Raw genomic sequence first — 16,180 nt, 5'->3', positions numbered from 1 at the left:
CCTCCGAGCACCTCACTCCAGACACAAGGGGAGTGTGTGTGTGTGTGTGATGTCCTGGTCCCGGCTCTGGAACCGGTCACACAACTGAAGAGTTTCATATAACAGCACCTGACCAGAACAGGTTGAAGTTACATTTGAAGTATTTATGCTCAATTCACCCACTTGTGGTCATAAACAATAGTTATCTCACAAGTGAGCATGGGCGTTATAACAAAGTCCAGCCAATGCTCTTTTCACATAGTGACTTCATTTTAAGAAAAGACCATATTGTTTATTTTATCATTCCAAAGTCAATCTACAGTAGGAATCTGTGTCTGTCCCGTCTACGACAAATCATGATCCAGCATTGTGCACCACAGTAGTCAGTGGCCATCCAATATACAAACACAGGTAACAGGACCAAACACTAAATATCACATCTCAGGTCAATATCAAGTCCATCAGAAAATTCATACAAAAAGTGAAAAAGTGTTCCTGGTATCTAGGGCTTGTTTCACAGGGGGCCTCCCCGGGAGGTGGGCTACAGGCAGGTCCTCCGCCTGCGGACGCGGAGCTGGTTGGGCCCTTCACTCGTGGCTTTGAGGATTCTCCAGGCGTCGTGGTGCATGAGGCCCTGCAGAGAACTGCCGTTGATGGACAGGAGCTCATCCCCCACCTCGATGAGCCCCGACAGCTCTGCAGCACCTCCTGTGGAAGAGGAGCACAGCACTTGTTTTACAGTTCAGCTTTTATAAAAGATACACTACACGATTTTGATTCCATCAATAGCAACAAAAACACACACACACACAGTGATTTGAGGGCAAAGCCACAGGAGATTGGTCAGCTGCTTCGTCGGCCTCCGCTCTCACCTCAGTGGTTTTGGTCTGGGGGATACCGGACGAGCAGCTATGCTAAGTTCTGTACGCACTTCCGTAACATCGTGACATCACAATGTTACAGTAGCTGATCAGCCGCACTGCTGACGAGTCGTTTCAGGAACTCCTGGAGCAGTGAGGGAGGAGTTCCCTTTACTTTTGGCTTTTTACCTTTGCAGACCTTTTACATACACAAAAACTATAAAACTATATGACACACTACAGAGAGAAAAAATGATTATTTGGTGGAATAATATATCTTGATGAAAAAAATATTTTAAAAACTTATACCACGGAGTCTGATATCTATGAGTGTGTGCAATTTGGTTGAGTTGAATGGGACTTTTTGGCAGAGGAATGGGCTCTACTGATGGTAAATGGATCATATTTATGTCAATGGGTTGATGGAGGTATGAGGCTGCACGTCAGACTCAGAGGAGGGCAGGTCCTGAAGAGTCAGCTGAACGGATAGAACAAGATCCGAACCATCAACTCATTCGCCCTGCTCGCCATCAGATACCCTGCTGGAATAATAACCTGAGGAGGAGATAGGATCCACTGGAGTCAAGAAAAGGACGCTCCTCACAATGCGGGGGAGGGCTTCACCCCCAGGCCTGCGCCCGGAGGCTGAACACTTAGTGGAAGGAGGGAGGCTGCGGACTAGTGAGCATCAGGATGAATCAAAGATCCAGGAGTACATCAGGAAGAGGGCCCGAGTGATGACCTGCTAAGTGATGACCCAAGGCAGCAGAAACCCGCTGAGGAGGAAGAGGAGGAGGAGGAACCATCATGAAAGGAAGATGGCTGATGTGGAGAAATTCTACCAGTGGCTCCAAAAGGCTGGACTCAACAACAGCACAGAGGAGCTATTCATGGCAGCACGAGAACAGGCGCTACGCACAAGATGGAGAGAGGCCGGGTGGAACCACCTGTCAGGACCCCGGGTGCAGGCTGTGCGAAGATGCTCCTGAGAACCTCCGGCACATCGCAGCGGTTGAGAACGACCGGCCACATGGGGCGAGTGGGGAATGTAGAAATAAACCCAAGAAGAGGACCAGTGGTAGATAAAGGCCTATCTGACCAGTACTACCTGCACCATGACACATTATCACGTCTTCACACATTAAGGACAGAATGACAACCTGTGCATCACGACTCATAGAACCAGTCCCAGTCCGCTGTGAATTGGCCGACACATGATAACAGGGTTGTTCCATTTGATTCTGGACGACTTATAGAGAAAAGTTCACCTTTAAAGATGCGTTTGAAAGTGAGAGGCCTGTCTCCGTGGCTGGAAGACCTCCCCCCCTCCAGACTGAAGCCCAGGCCGGCAGAGGTCTTGTGAAGCTCCACCATCAGAGCACCGTCTGGACCAACGTCCAACACTAAGAGATGTTCAACAACAACAGTTACACAAGTCAAACATAATGATGGACAGGTGGACGGAGATGACAGGTACATCAGCTGCACAGGAGCCAACATTACGGTAAGGTTAGTGAGGTGAAGCTTAAACCCTCATGAAGACTCGCAGGCTCGTCCATCTTATCATGGGTTTACCTGCTGCGGCTTCCACAGACTTGTTCCTGGGAGAGCGCGCGCTCTGTGGCTGGCTGACCGAGTCACGTCCGTCAGACACGCTCGGCTCACCGTGCGTGTCTCTACGGATCACCACTAGGGCTTGGTCGGACAGCCGGGCTTGATGAAGGCAGGACACGGCCTCTCCGTGGGTTTTACCCTCCAGACCTGTGCCATTTATGGATATAATGCTGTCGCCCCTCTGGATTGTGCCTTCAAGACTGGCTGCACCTTTGGTGAAGACACGATGAACCTGGACACAGAGGTACAGTATGTGTTTCAGTATGTGTGTGTTACAGTATTACCCCCACTGCGCAGAGACATTGGTACAAACACACACAGTCATGCTGTTTTCAAATCAACATGTACATATCATTTATTCTTTCATCATTTCTATTCTAAATGCACATGATCCGATGGTCAGACAGCTGCGAGAAGACAGCTGTGGACAACAGATCACTCACGTTCATGTTTCGATCAAAGCAGAGGGACATTAATCATTATTCTTTGATGCAAGTTTGTGTTTATTTGGTCCTTTAATAAAGAACACGGGAGACCTGGGTCCAGCAGAGAGGAGGACTCAGTGATGAGGACAGCGTGTTATTTATCTCCCATAATAAAGCACGAAGCACAACGATGGACAATCTCCAGTGAGCAGCATGAGGAGAAAGGATCCGTCTGAAGGAACCTCCCCTCTGTTTGGACTTCTTCAAAACGTACAGGAGTCAGCAGACATGGACAACACATGGAGCATTAAGCCACGGATGTTTTACAGACATTACATAAAAGACAGTCACAGCAAAAAGTAGAATTTCAAATTGTTAAGCATCTGATATTCCTGAGCATTTACATACTGTACTTACAGTGATCGCCTTCTGCTCAAGGTCAACTCCACCAGCGATACTGAACCCGAGCCCCGAGCCTTCTTCTTTCCTCAGGACAACGAGGTGAGTGTTGTCGTCGGCCTGCAGAGTCCAAACGCAGACGTCATGTGACGGAGGAGCAGACAGACAGCGGGACTGAAACAACGTCGATGGTGTTACCTCCTGAAGCAGGGCCGACACGTTCCACCTCGCTGTCGGGGAGAGCAGGCGCGTTCGCAGCTCCAACTGGCTCACAGGGGAAGAATCCAGCTCCGTTGAACTGTGGAACAGTCCAAATGACCTCACATGACTGCAGGTTCAAACAAGACGCCCCAATGACATCAAACGTGATTATTATGGAAATGAATACAGCTCATACTGGACAGAAGACAATTATTCTACTTTATGGTTTCCTTTTATGGACAATGAGATGAAAAAAATATTCCTACAATAATATATTGCTAACAAATCTCAAATTAAATTATGAGATCCATCTCAGTCATCGGCATTACGAAAAGACAGTTATATGTTTAAATGTATCTGTTCATTAACCTTGTTAGGATTATTGCGCCATGCAGCAACTTGAACCGAGCACAGAACTGTTGGAGTTGACTGGAGAGAAGAAGTGTGATGTATTATAAGAATATAGTGTTTCTAAGTCTCAAAGAATATGAGTTGGTATACAGATTGTAGTGGAATGAATTGAAGTACATGTTCAGTACATACATGAAAGAACCCTGAACTCTACAAGTCTGTCAGAGAATGTTAAATATATTTCATGTGCAGTTAAATTTACCAATAACAAAAAATCTGATTTATGGAATGTTAAATGAGTAATATTCTATATTGCAGTTGATTTGCCACTAGATAGTCTTTCCACTGGGCAAAGCACTAGATATGAATGTGTGTGTGAATGGATAAATGTCAACTGTACCAAAGTGCTTGAGTCGTCAACAAGACCAGAAACGTGCAATATGAATGCAGCCATTTACCAAACAACCTTTCGTGGTTGTCATCAAATTCAAAATTCACTTATTTCCAAAGTCTGCCTGGTTCAAGGACTTTCAAGACCTCGCAAATCTCCAACTCAGCTCTGCTCACAAATAAGTGAAGATTCAGATTTAATCTCTCAGTGTGTACGATATCTGAAGATGTAACAAAATTGGCTTCGGGGGAGAAATAAGAATCCAGAGACAATGAATGAACAGATTGTTGAAAAGTGAGTGAGAAGTAGAATCTCTAAATGTTTCACTATTTGTCCTTGTCTGAAAATGATATGCCTTCACTCTCCCTAATTATGATAATACATGTAATATTCATAATTTCATGATATCATGAGAATAATATAGATAACTTTATTTGTCTCCGTGTGATCATGAGGATCCCCGGACAGTTTGATGTGGAGCTCCTCACCTGACGGAGCAGCCCGGCGTCTCTGGGCTCCTCTGATGACTCTCCTCCGTGGCTCCACCATCCCCCGGGTTCAGCCTGTCCACCTCCGCAGAGGGGGGACAGCTCTCCTTCCCCGTGGCTACTGTAAGTCTTGTGGGAAGGATGCCAGTCTGGGTTTGATCGGCCGCCCCGTGCCCTCGGTCAAAGTCCTCTGTGCAGAGCTTTTCCAGTTCAGGCATACTGAGAGCCCTGAGCTGCTGCAGCCGGCTGCGCGGGAGTTTGCCGTGTTTCCTCCGCAGCACCGGCGGCGTCTGTGGTGTGATCCCATCTGGAACATTTTGAACTGCGGCCTCCAGCCGGGCGGCTGCGTTACAGCTGGCGTGTGGATACTCCAGGTTCATCAGTGACATGTTAGATGGGGATTTACCAAGAGGGGGTGAGCAGGGTGTGGTGAGTTCCCGATTTTCCAAATATGAACTAAAACTCCTTTGCCGTGTGCGGCAGCCGACGGACTGGACGGAGCCCATGTAACCAGCAATCCTCTGGTTGAGCGAGGCTCTGTACGACAGCGCATACGACTGGATGTCACTGTTTCTAGCCACATGCTTGTCAAAGTGAGCCAGGTTTTCAAAAGACTTTATCTTGTGTCGGACAGAGAAGGGGTTGTAGTCCGCAGATGAGCTGGGGTCCGTGGACAAGCTCCACCTGTCGTTTGTCTTTACGTACAGTCTGGATGGGCTCGACTTCCCACTGGTCTCCACATTGGAACTGGGACTTGAACCATTCTTTTCTTTCGTGGAACACAGTGAATGAACTCCTGTGTTGCAGACCTCCGAGTTAGTCTTTTCTTCAGTGGAAAGGTCAGGAGAAATCAGAGGTGTTAATCTTACATCTGTGTGTTTGGACTCGTCTGAATTCACCCTCTCACAGTCTGACACAAGTGGTGAGGATGAAGCACATATGGAGGAGAGTTGAACTTCTATAAATGTCCTCTGAGTGGAGGGTTGGAGCGACGGGCCCGGTGGTTTGACTGTAGCGTGGGAACCTACAGCGATGCCCTTCTCCTTGGCCAGATGCACAGTCTGTGATACGCCGCCTCTTTGCCTGTGTTCAGCTGTGACTTGTCTTCTGTCACGTACAGTGTCTGTGTCAGTCTCGTCTGCTGCTGAATGTGTCGACTGGTTCAAGGGGGCACTGGCGTTTGAGGGAAACTGACTTTCACCCACTTTGTTCCGACTCTTGATACTCAGGCCTTTCAGTCTGGGAGCGCCGGTGTTTGGTCTGATTTGAGATTCAATCTGAAGTTTAAAGATGCTGCTCCACACAGGACAGTCTGGGTTCCCCAGGGGGTTGAGGCTGGAGGTCTTCATGAGGGGGGCGGTAGCCTGGGGGGTTAAGTTAGCTCTACATGTCAAGACCTTTTCTTTGTTTGTCACTGACGCCGTCCCTCTTGTGTCTGGTCGGACGATGCGTGGACACCAGGTCTCTGAATCCACAGAACGTGAGAGCGCCGTGGTCCTGGTCAGCTGCTGCAGTGAACCTGAGGTCAGTGAGGCGTCTGTACCCTGTGGGACACTGAGTGTGTCGGGCGGGGAGGGGCGGCTGTAAATGCTGAAGCTTCCAGGACTGGGGGTCAAACCTACTTGAACTTTGTCACAGGACTCAAAGGCACTATTACTGTGGCAGTGTGTAGAAGACACAGGCATTGTACTGTTGGAAGATCGGCATGGTCGCTCTGCAGAGGCAGAAAGCTGCAAGCACCGACTTGTCACTGAGTTTTCTTTGTGTGTCTCTGACACCTCAGAGGAAACCTGCGTCACATCAAACGTCTGGTCCAGGTTCGTTTCTTGACCATTGAGAGGCTCGCTGAACTGAACGTGTCCCCCAGCAGCAGGTTGCTGGGCATCACCAGAACAGATCTCCACCTCCTCCTCCTCCTCTGAGGAAGAGGGCTCACCATGACTCCCACCAGCGTGGGCCATCTTACTGACCGTGCGACTGCTGTCAGTGGTGGAGTCGCTGTGAGAGTCACTGTCCTCTCCTGTGGGGTACATATATCTACCACCAGCATTTTCCTGTGCTTGGTCCACACGCGTCTTCTCCACAGGGAGGAGGAGGGCACGTTTCGTAATACCGTCATCCAGGGGACGGGACTGTGTTGGATCGTGATTGGACTGTGTTGGATCGTGACTGGACTGTGTTGGATCGTGATTAGACTGTGTTGGATCGTGACTGGACTGTGTTGGATCGTGATTGGACTGTGTTGGATCATGATTGGACTGTGTTGGATCGTGATTGGCCTGTGTTGGAGTGTGACTCGACTGTGTTGGATCGTGACTGGACTGTGTTGGAGTGTGACTCGACTGTGTTGGATCGTGACTGGACTGTGTTGGAGTGTGACTCGACTGTGTTGGATCGTGACTGGACTGTGTTGGAGTGTGACTCGACTGTGTTGGATCGTGACTGGACTGTGTTGGAGTGTGACTCGACTGTGTTAGATCGTGATTGGCCTGTGTTGGAGTGTGACTCGACTGTGTTGGATCGTGACTGGACTGTGTTGGAGTGTGACTCGACTGTGTTGGATCGTGATTGGCCTGTGTTGGAGTGTGACTCGACTGTGTTGGATCGTGACTGGACTGTGTTGGAGTGTGACTCGACTGTGTTGGATCGTGACTGGACTGTGTTGGAGTGTGACTCGACTGTGTTGGATCGTGACTGGACTGTGTTGGAGTGTGACTGGACTGTGTTAGATCGTGATTGGCCTGTGTTGGAGTGTGACTGGACTGTGTTGGAGTGTGACTCGACTGTGTTGGAGTGTGACTGGACTGTGTTGGAGTGTGACTGGACTGTGTTGGAGTGTGACTGGACTGTGTTGGAGTGTGACTGGACTGTGTTGGAGTGTGACTGGACTGTGTTGGAGTGTGACTGGACTGTGTTGGAGTGTGACTGGACTGTGTTGGAGTGTGACTGGACTGTGTTGGAGTGTGACTCGACTGTGTTGGAGTGTGACTGGACTGTGTTGGAGTGTGACTGGACTGTGTTGGAGTGTGACTCGACTGTGTTGGAGTGTGACTGGACTGTGTTGGAGTGTGACTCGACTGTGTTGGAGTGTGACTGGACTGTGTTGGAGTGTGACTGGACTGTGTTGGAGTGTGACTCGACTGTGTTGGAGTGTGACTCGACTGTGTTGGAGTGTGACTGGACTGTGTTGGAGTGTGACTGGACTGTGTTGGAGTGTGATTGGACTGTGTTGGATCGTGATTGGACTGTGTTGGATCATGACTGGACTGTGTTGGATCATGACTGGACTGTGTTGGATCATGACTGGACTGTGTAGGAGTGTGACTCGACTGTGTTGGATCATGACTGGACTGTGTTGGATCGTGACTGGACTGTGTTGGAGTGTGACTGGACTGTGTTGGAGTGTGACTCGACTGTGTTGGATCATGACTGGACTGTCTTGGAGTGTGACCGGCAGCTTTATCAGAGAGAGTTAAAGTGTTACAGGATACAGGCTCGTTGGATAATGTTTTGAAGGCAGGTTGAGTGTGTGTGTTCTTATTACCACAGAGGCTCACTTCTAGTAAAATGTCATCTATATTGGTGACGGGGATTTGAAAGTCATGGTCTGTTTGGCTTGTGTCGTTGGAGTTCCCTGAATCTGCACAGTTGACTTGTCCTTCATCGGGTGTCGCCTGTGCAGATGTGGCCGGATTCACCCTGACGCCTCCGTCACTGCCCCCTGCTGACATGATCAGACTGGACAGTTGATCTACAGCTGGAGATAAAAGGATAAAAGTCAAAGGTGAAGCAGTGAGCGAGTGTTGAGTTAATCATTTCACATGACGGACGACGGGTCTAAAAAACAAAAATATTATTTCATCTTGCAGCGGTGAGATAACATACAGGTGATGTCATCGGATGAAATAATACAAAAAGGATGAGGGGGTTTCAGTTATCTGGTCGATCTAGTCTTCAGATTGGAGGTGTTAAGATCTGTGTAATATCTTCACAATAAACAAAGTCAGAGTCAAAACCAGATTCATGGAACAGCAGAGGGATCAGAGAGAGAAGTGATTGTAAAGGTCTGATACTAAGCACAGTGACATTCCTAGATCACAAGCTGAACAAAATAGTTGGCGTGTAAACTAAATTCTATCGTCTGGGAGACAGAAATGAATTAAGTCATTAGTACAAAGAAATATGGAAACATTTTCAGTTTTTTATCAGATGCTAACTAACAACTTGACTGAGGACATTGCTGTGGTCGGCCAAGGACGTCACCTGTTGCTGTCCCTCGTGTTACAGGTTGAGTAACAGGGAAGACGTGAAAAGAAAGACGAAAGGATTTATATACTTACCAACTCAGAGGAGTCAGAGGGGTCATGGATTGACATCTCATAATTGACCCCTGTGAATTATGAGATGTCAATGTCATAATTCGTCTGGTGACCACAGCAAAGTCTGTTCTACGCTCGATCTATACACTACGCGTCTATAGAACTACGGGTACAACTGAAGTACAACTAAAGTCAGATAGTCACCATGGTTGGTTGCTTTGGGGGGAGTGAGTGAGGGAGGGATGATCCTACATCTTAGGTCAGCGTTGAAGGGAAAGAAACGGTTCTCTACTTAAAGGCAAACTGAGAAGCATTCTGCCACTAACCACTTTTAATATACACACATGATCATCACATGTAGCTGCACGGCCCTGGAAAACAGCATTCATTCATCAGACCACAGGTTCATCCAAAGCCCACCTCGAATCATCTTCAGTCACAACTTCTTGTAGTCAAACTTTTTAATTATTGTTATTAACACAACCGCGAGCTTTAAGGCGGAGGAGTTTCTGAAGTGGAATTTCTCCAGAGTAACCTGCCTGAAGCTCACTGGACCCTCGGGACCCTGCAGGACACAGATCTCATTGTCCCGCAAACCAGGGTTGAGAACACAACAGGACATCACACTGATACTCAATGACCTTTACCTTGAGAACAGGATGATTGTGAATCACAGTCTTACCTGAAACCGGTCTCTTGACCTCCAAGCACAGGGTCATGGGAAGGTTCCTCATCAGCTCACAGATCTCCTGATAGCTAGAGGAGCACACCAGCTTGTCTCCAATTTTCACAATCTCATCTCCGGGACAAAGAAGAGCTGAAGATTCCTGCAAATACGATGAAAACAAAAGAGATCACACGACAGACTAGCCAACGCCCAGAATACCATGAGAAGTCGAGGGTTCTATCCTTGTTCTGCATGAGATCTCATGTAACGGTCAGACGTACCTTTTCTGCTGCGCCGCCCGGCTTCAACCCAGTGATGACGACTTTCAGCGGGGACGACATGATCTCCAGGTCAAGTCCGAAAGACTCGTCCTCACTCCTCCTCAGGGTCACAGAGTCGATAGCACAAACACCCACCAGCTCACTGACCTCTCCCCTCTGACAGAGCTGATAGGGCGTCGACCCTCCGGCCACCCCGGGGTTTCTGACGCTCTGCGTGACCTGGGATGGAGGCGGCTCATCAGCTTTGGACTTGCTCGCTTGCTGCTGGTTTGGTGCTTCGATGCTCATCATGCTTTTGACCCGTGTCACTGCTTTATGCTCGAGCTTGGGGGAGCGCTTTGACTCCAACTGTCCGTCGTCTTGATTTGTACAGTTCTCACTCCTGACGGTCAGACTACTGGACAAAGAGCCCACGCTGCTGGGCCCCCCCACAAGGGGCAACTCAGAACCAGGTGACTTGGACTTATTGGTAACTCCTTCCTCGCACTGTGAGAAACTACCACAGAGTGATGTCGTCCCGTCACCGTCTCCGTCTACATCTAACGACGATGTGGCAGATGAAGTGACCACAGCCGCTGGACCCGTTTTGTAAGTCTGTGATGCTCGGGCGTCACTCAGGTGAAGTGAGTCAGGTTGTGTTGGTCTGGGGAAGAGCCACGGGTTTCCAGTGTTGTCCGAGTCCTCATCTTCACTAAACTCATCCTCAAAGCACATCACCCGTCGCTGACGTAGCAGTGGGCTCCGCACCGACGTGGGGCTGGAGACAGCGATGGGGGGGCAGACCTCGTCTCCATGGCGATCAGGAGGGACAGGTGTCTTGTCGTGCGACGCGTTGAACACATGGCCACTCTCCACTTCGACGAGGGAGGGGGTGAAGGCTGAGGACAAGATGAAGGTAGTGTGGTTCATTTGAAAGGGAAATATGGAAACAACAATCTACAGAACTACATTTTAAAGGCCAAATACAAAAAGACAAAGATTTCTGTCTGTAGTGTTTTAGGTTTGAGGTTGTGTCCTATGAAAGTTCACTTTGGTCAGTCTCTGGTGGTTAATCCTTTGACTGATGTAGGAGGACTCAGAGCTTTGGAGACCTGGTGTGACCCCCCTCAGTCCTGGAGTTACTCGTCTGACTTCTAGACTGAATTCATCCACATCTGGGAATGCTATTTTTACTTCACTCTGGAACCAGCTTTGATTCGTGTCCAGGTAACCAGTCAGATGTACCGTGTGTCTGTGGTGTGTTGTCGTCCATGGAGGTGCTGCAGCTCTGCTGGTGGGGAGCATCATCACTGAGCACGGAGTCCGACAGGAACGAGTGTCTGGACAAGTCCTGGGAGAAGTACTGCGATAACTCTGTCTCCGAGCTGAGGGAGCCCTGCTTCAGGAGGAGGAAGAGAAGAAGAAGAAGAAGAAGAAGAGCAAATCAAGTGAAAGGAGGTAATACAGATGTATGAGATCCTGTTGGCACTGATCGACAGTGAGACCGTGGTGCCGGACACCTCGTGCAGCAGCAACCACCACTGAGGTGGTTTGACAACCTGACTGTCTGCCTGTGTGTCTGGGGACAGATATTGTCACCACAATAAGATCACGAGTCTCAGGAAACGTTACAGGTTCGTCGTTGAGATCAAATGGAAGCGTGAGTCTGAAGGTGGTGTGGCACCAGATGTTGGGGTGTTGGAAGAAGGGAAGGAGGCAATGGCCTCCATATTTCACCCCTGGCCCAAATTTAATTTAATCAAGGAGTCACTGTATCTCAGTTTCATTCCCGTCCCCTCAGACACGAGGTAAAACTACACACCCTCTGCGACGGGATCATGGATTGGAACATTAACATGTTGACAGGTGTCGAGGCTGGTAAGACCCCAAGACCAGAGGGTCTATAGTTTGAATTATAGTGTGATTGTATCAATTCTTGACATCAAATATCTCAGGGGAAATACTTGTCTTTATTTGGGATTTCATAAAACAGACGACATTAAACATGAAACTTGTTAAAGACTTTTAAAGACTTAATTATTGTAAATGAAGAAAACACAATAGTTTTGAGATCAGATATGAACTGAACAGAATGTAAGCACATTGTATAACATCCCATAATATGTAGCCTTGTTGAAATGAGGCTTCAGTGAGTTCCTGTGTGCCAGATTAATACTAATGTAACAAAACTGAGCAATCACACCTAAATATGGAATGAGAACTTACTCTGCTGGCAGGCTCCAGGAACCTCTTCATGGTCCAGCTGAGGGCGGGGGAGCCACTCCCCTGCCGGTCCCTCAGCGTGGGGTACGGGCTCTTACAAGACAGACCTGCAGTCAGATACCCAGGGCAGGAGAAAGTGACTTATGAGGCCGTGCTGTTGGACGAAGGTGCTCATTCTGTGACACGGACAATAAATGGGAAAATGACGGGAGAGGAAACTCAGACCTTGTGAGTGAGAGGAGTTTCTGCTCCTGTTCATCTTGTCCCTGTGTGTGGATCGAGCTATAATCTGATCCATCTCCTTCTCTGATACCTGGGAAAAGACATGTTCAACGGACTCTATTTATAAAGTTTAAGAGTTCAAATTGCAGAATGTATAAATGCTTGTATGTAAACATGTGAGACAGCAAAAGATGGATTCAAAACGTTTTTGGGCACCAGGACATTCTTCTGGGTACTTCGGTATACTAATGTTGTAATAACTTGATATTTCAGATATGATTTAATTGCAACAGTGTGCAGCTGCCCACAGTGAACTCGGTCAGTGGGACAGTCTGTGACCTGATTGGACAGTGATTGTCCAGTAACCTCTCATCCCTTCATGAGAACTAGTCTATACTGCCCTCTTCTGGACAACACAGGAATGTTTCAGGGTTGTGATTTGATTTGAATGTGACATTTGAAATCTTCTATAGTAATAATGGTGCAAGTAATTCAATGTGGAGTTTGTGTTACTGTAAACTTTAACAATAAAAGTTGCATTTTTACTGCAAATACAAATGACCCCATATATCGGCGACAGGTCTCCTTGATTACAAATATAAGTCGGCACTAAAAAAAATATATAAAAATGTTGGTTGACCCCGACTGTCCACACAATCATGTCCTCATGAAAGTAATACAAGTTTACAAAGTAGAATGAAGAAGATCTGGAATATAACACGTCAATGTTAATGCCAGTAACACATTCATGGTTATGATCTGTAGATTAATCTCACTGGTCTTGTGCCAACAGCGGAGCCTGGGATGAAGGAGTCCTTATCATTCAATAACTATGATAAAAACATTCAACTGGATTAAGACGGTTTAAGGAAGTTGACATGTACTCATCTGCCTGGTTTCAGCGTGACACCTTTGACCTTTGACATGCTCTGAATACCTGTGAGTTGTGCAGATGTCTGGTTCCCACACATCTCTACATACATGCTCAGTGTGTTTAGAGGGACTGGATCAGTCTCCAGAAATAGAAGCAGACGTCCTCTTACCTTGGGGTTAGGGTGCCTGCTTATAATCAGACTCACTGGTCCTGGGCCACATTCACTGAGGATGGCGTAGGCCTCGCTGAGAGCAGCATGACGGAGACTGACGGAGTCCACCTCCAGGATCTGATCGCCACGACTGCAAGGAGAGGCACAGCGCTGTCAAAGGCCGCTCTTTGTACATACAACACATACATGTACACGTATATGTACATTCACGTATCAACATAGTACAACAAATACATGGTTCATGAATACACTGTTCAATGAATTGGCTCATATGGAAGCTCACATGGAGTCAGACTACATGTGCACGTCACCTGAGCCTGCCGTCCATCTTGGCCACAGATCCCAGAGATAAGCTGTGGATGTAGATGCCAGGAGCAGAGTTCTCCAGGGTCAGACAGCAAACTCCAATCCCCAGACCAACAGCAGGCTCTGAGGGAATCAGACAACAAGTGTTCTCAACTAGGACTTATACAGTAAATATGTAATTCACAAGGCAATAGTATCACAACAACAAAAAGCAGCTGAGAATACATCATCTACAGGACAAGTATTTTGACCTGGGTCTGTGTTTCCTGGTTCGGGTCCCTTAGTTCCAGAAGGCAGTTCTCAGCTCACCTTTATTAAGCGTGACCTCCATGATGACGCAGTCTTTAGGACCAGGACCGGGGAGCCTGCGGCGGTCCGCCTCCTCACCGCCTGAGGGGACCGGCGTTCCCCCGCTGGTGTTGGAGTTGGGCGAGCTGGAGCGACTGAGGAGCGTGGGGGTGGGACAGGGCGTCAGGCTGGGACTGCGCAGACGGGTCCGAATGGTCAGTGTCACTACGCCCTTCTTCAGTTGCTGGAGGAAAAATAAATGTGAGGTTCAATGAAGTGGAGATGAAGACAAAGGAGAGCCTGAAATGTTAAACTTTATAAACAATGTAACGTTTCAGCTTTTGGTGTCTGATTTAAACCCATTGAGAAGATGCAGTCCACCTTGAAGGTCTGGATGGCCTGTCGGTGTGTGAGTCCTTGGAGAGACTCTCCGTTCACCTCCAGAATCTCGTCTCCTACATGAGAAAGAACACGTTCAGACTGAGAGGCGTGTTCAGCACGGGTGTAAATGAAGACAACATCACACACACTCCAGCTCCAGTGGAAGTTCAGTCAGGGAGACCCATCCTCTCATTTCACTGGGCCGTCATTTTGACCATGGACCCCATCGAGTCAGGAGCCAAAGACTCTATCAAGACTTTGTCATCACATATCATCTGTTAAATCAGTAATAAATGTTCACCGCGACTCTCCTATATCCTTCACTCTCTCCATAGAGTGACAGAGAACAAAAAGGCTGGTTACCCTCTTTCAGTCGTCCGTCAGCTGCTGCTGCTCCATGAGGGAAAATGGTTTTGACAAAAATCCCCATCTGACCACGAGCTGAGTCCTGCCCACCAACAATACTGAAGCCGAGGCCCTGTGAAAGACAGGTCATAAACAACTTTGAGAAAGGACTGAAAGTTTCTAAAAATATTATTGCTGGCTTTTAGTTTTAAATGCTTGAAGAAGTGGTTTTGGACATTAAATGTCATGACATCAGAAAGACATTTGTGTCATAATAAGTGTTTGTATTCTTGAGTTATGGCCAAGAACTTGTTCTCCTTGACCTTTGACCACCAAATTCTGATCAGTTCTTCCTTGAGTCAATTGAATGTTTGTGCCAAACTTGAAGAAATTCCCTCAAAGTGTTCCTGAGGTATCAGGAGAACGTGAGGCTGGACAGATGGACAGACGAAAACAAAAAGGGATTCGTTTGGACAATCTAGGAGAAAGTCTTTGAGTGTGTAGGAGTCAGACTGATGGTGATACTGTCTCTAAGAACTCCAAATTATTTCTTTCATGTTGTGTAACTTTCATCAAACATCACTTTTCCCACTGGTGCACAGACGGACGTCATATTCTGATTAATATGGTAAATAAACGAGACAAATAGCATTACTTCATATCACTTCATAACTTACTACTGAGTCGTTGATGTGATGTGAATGTATTTAAAACAAACAAAAATTTGGAATAAATAAATGACAATTTTTTTCCCCTGTGTGCACATTAGGTAACTTAAACTGACAATACAATGAAGTATCTAGGTGATCTGGGTGTTATTGTGCTTTAGACTTTGGTTTCAGCTCCTCTGGTTGACAAAGAAACTACACTTTTAGAGATTATTATCCATCCATCCATTATCCGTCCATTATCTGTCCATTATCTGTCCGTCAGGGTCGCGGGGGCTGGATCGCAGCTAACATGGGGCGAGAGGCAGGGAACACCCTGGAAAGGTCGCCAATGTATCGCAGGATTATTTTTATTTATCACATTTTATATAAAGTACTTTATAGACGGTAGAAATTAAAATCCAAGTATGAACTGTACTAAACCTACCGACCTAACTGACCTAACTCCAACCTGCAGGTCTTTGGACTGGAGGACCACACAGAAAGGCCCTGGTTGGTCCAGAACCGGGATTTGAACAGTGAGGCGACGGTGCTGACCACCACACCACCGTGCCGCCCACATGTACTCAGTAGCGTTATTCATGATCGTGTCAAAGGAGTGCACTCACCTTGCCCTGGCCTTTCATCAGCACAATACTGGAGATAATAGATGGCTGCGCCAGTCGCCATGGAGACTCCACTTGAACGGTGCTCAGGGAGCGGGCGGATTTCTTAATTATCTGATACTCCTGAAAGAGTGATGGTTAG

General features: G+C 47.5%; 1 protein-coding gene across 1 annotated transcript in view; it reads right to left on the bottom strand.

The window, feature by feature from the left end:
* Window positions 1-230: 230 nt before the first annotated feature.
* pdzd2 (PDZ domain containing 2) overlaps window positions 231-16,180 on the bottom strand; it is a 37,568-nt gene continuing 21,618 nt past the window's right edge. Inside the window, exons 10-27 of the mRNA XM_047331374.1 lie at window positions 16,042-16,161; window positions 14,784-14,898; window positions 14,421-14,494; window positions 14,061-14,283; window positions 13,757-13,874; window positions 13,443-13,575; window positions 12,403-12,490; window positions 12,181-12,284; window positions 11,200-11,353; window positions 9,976-10,853; window positions 9,710-9,854; window positions 7,822-8,465; window positions 4,709-7,533; window positions 3,476-3,605; window positions 3,296-3,397; window positions 2,415-2,685; window positions 2,108-2,242; window positions 231-687 (exon numbers count right to left, since the gene is read on the bottom strand). Coding sequence (XP_047187330.1) covers window positions 521-687; window positions 2,108-2,242; window positions 2,415-2,685; window positions 3,296-3,397; window positions 3,476-3,605; window positions 4,709-7,533; window positions 7,822-8,465; window positions 9,710-9,854; window positions 9,976-10,853; window positions 11,200-11,353; window positions 12,181-12,284; window positions 12,403-12,490; window positions 13,443-13,575; window positions 13,757-13,874; window positions 14,061-14,283; window positions 14,421-14,494; window positions 14,784-14,898; window positions 16,042-16,161 — 6,426 coding nt within the window. The 3' untranslated portion in view covers window positions 231-520. The remainder of the gene's footprint in view (window positions 688-2,107; window positions 2,243-2,414; window positions 2,686-3,295; window positions 3,398-3,475; window positions 3,606-4,708; window positions 7,534-7,821; window positions 8,466-9,709; window positions 9,855-9,975; window positions 10,854-11,199; window positions 11,354-12,180; window positions 12,285-12,402; window positions 12,491-13,442; window positions 13,576-13,756; window positions 13,875-14,060; window positions 14,284-14,420; window positions 14,495-14,783; window positions 14,899-16,041; window positions 16,162-16,180) is intronic.

Source organism: Scophthalmus maximus, chromosome 3 (genome assembly GCF_022379125.1).
Source record: "Scophthalmus maximus strain ysfricsl-2021 chromosome 3, ASM2237912v1, whole genome shotgun sequence".
In the NCBI taxonomy this organism is placed as follows: Eukaryota; Metazoa; Chordata; class Actinopteri; order Pleuronectiformes; family Scophthalmidae; genus Scophthalmus; species Scophthalmus maximus.
The sequence above is the reverse complement of the archived record's forward strand: the minus strand, read 5'-3'. Positions and strand labels throughout refer to the sequence as shown.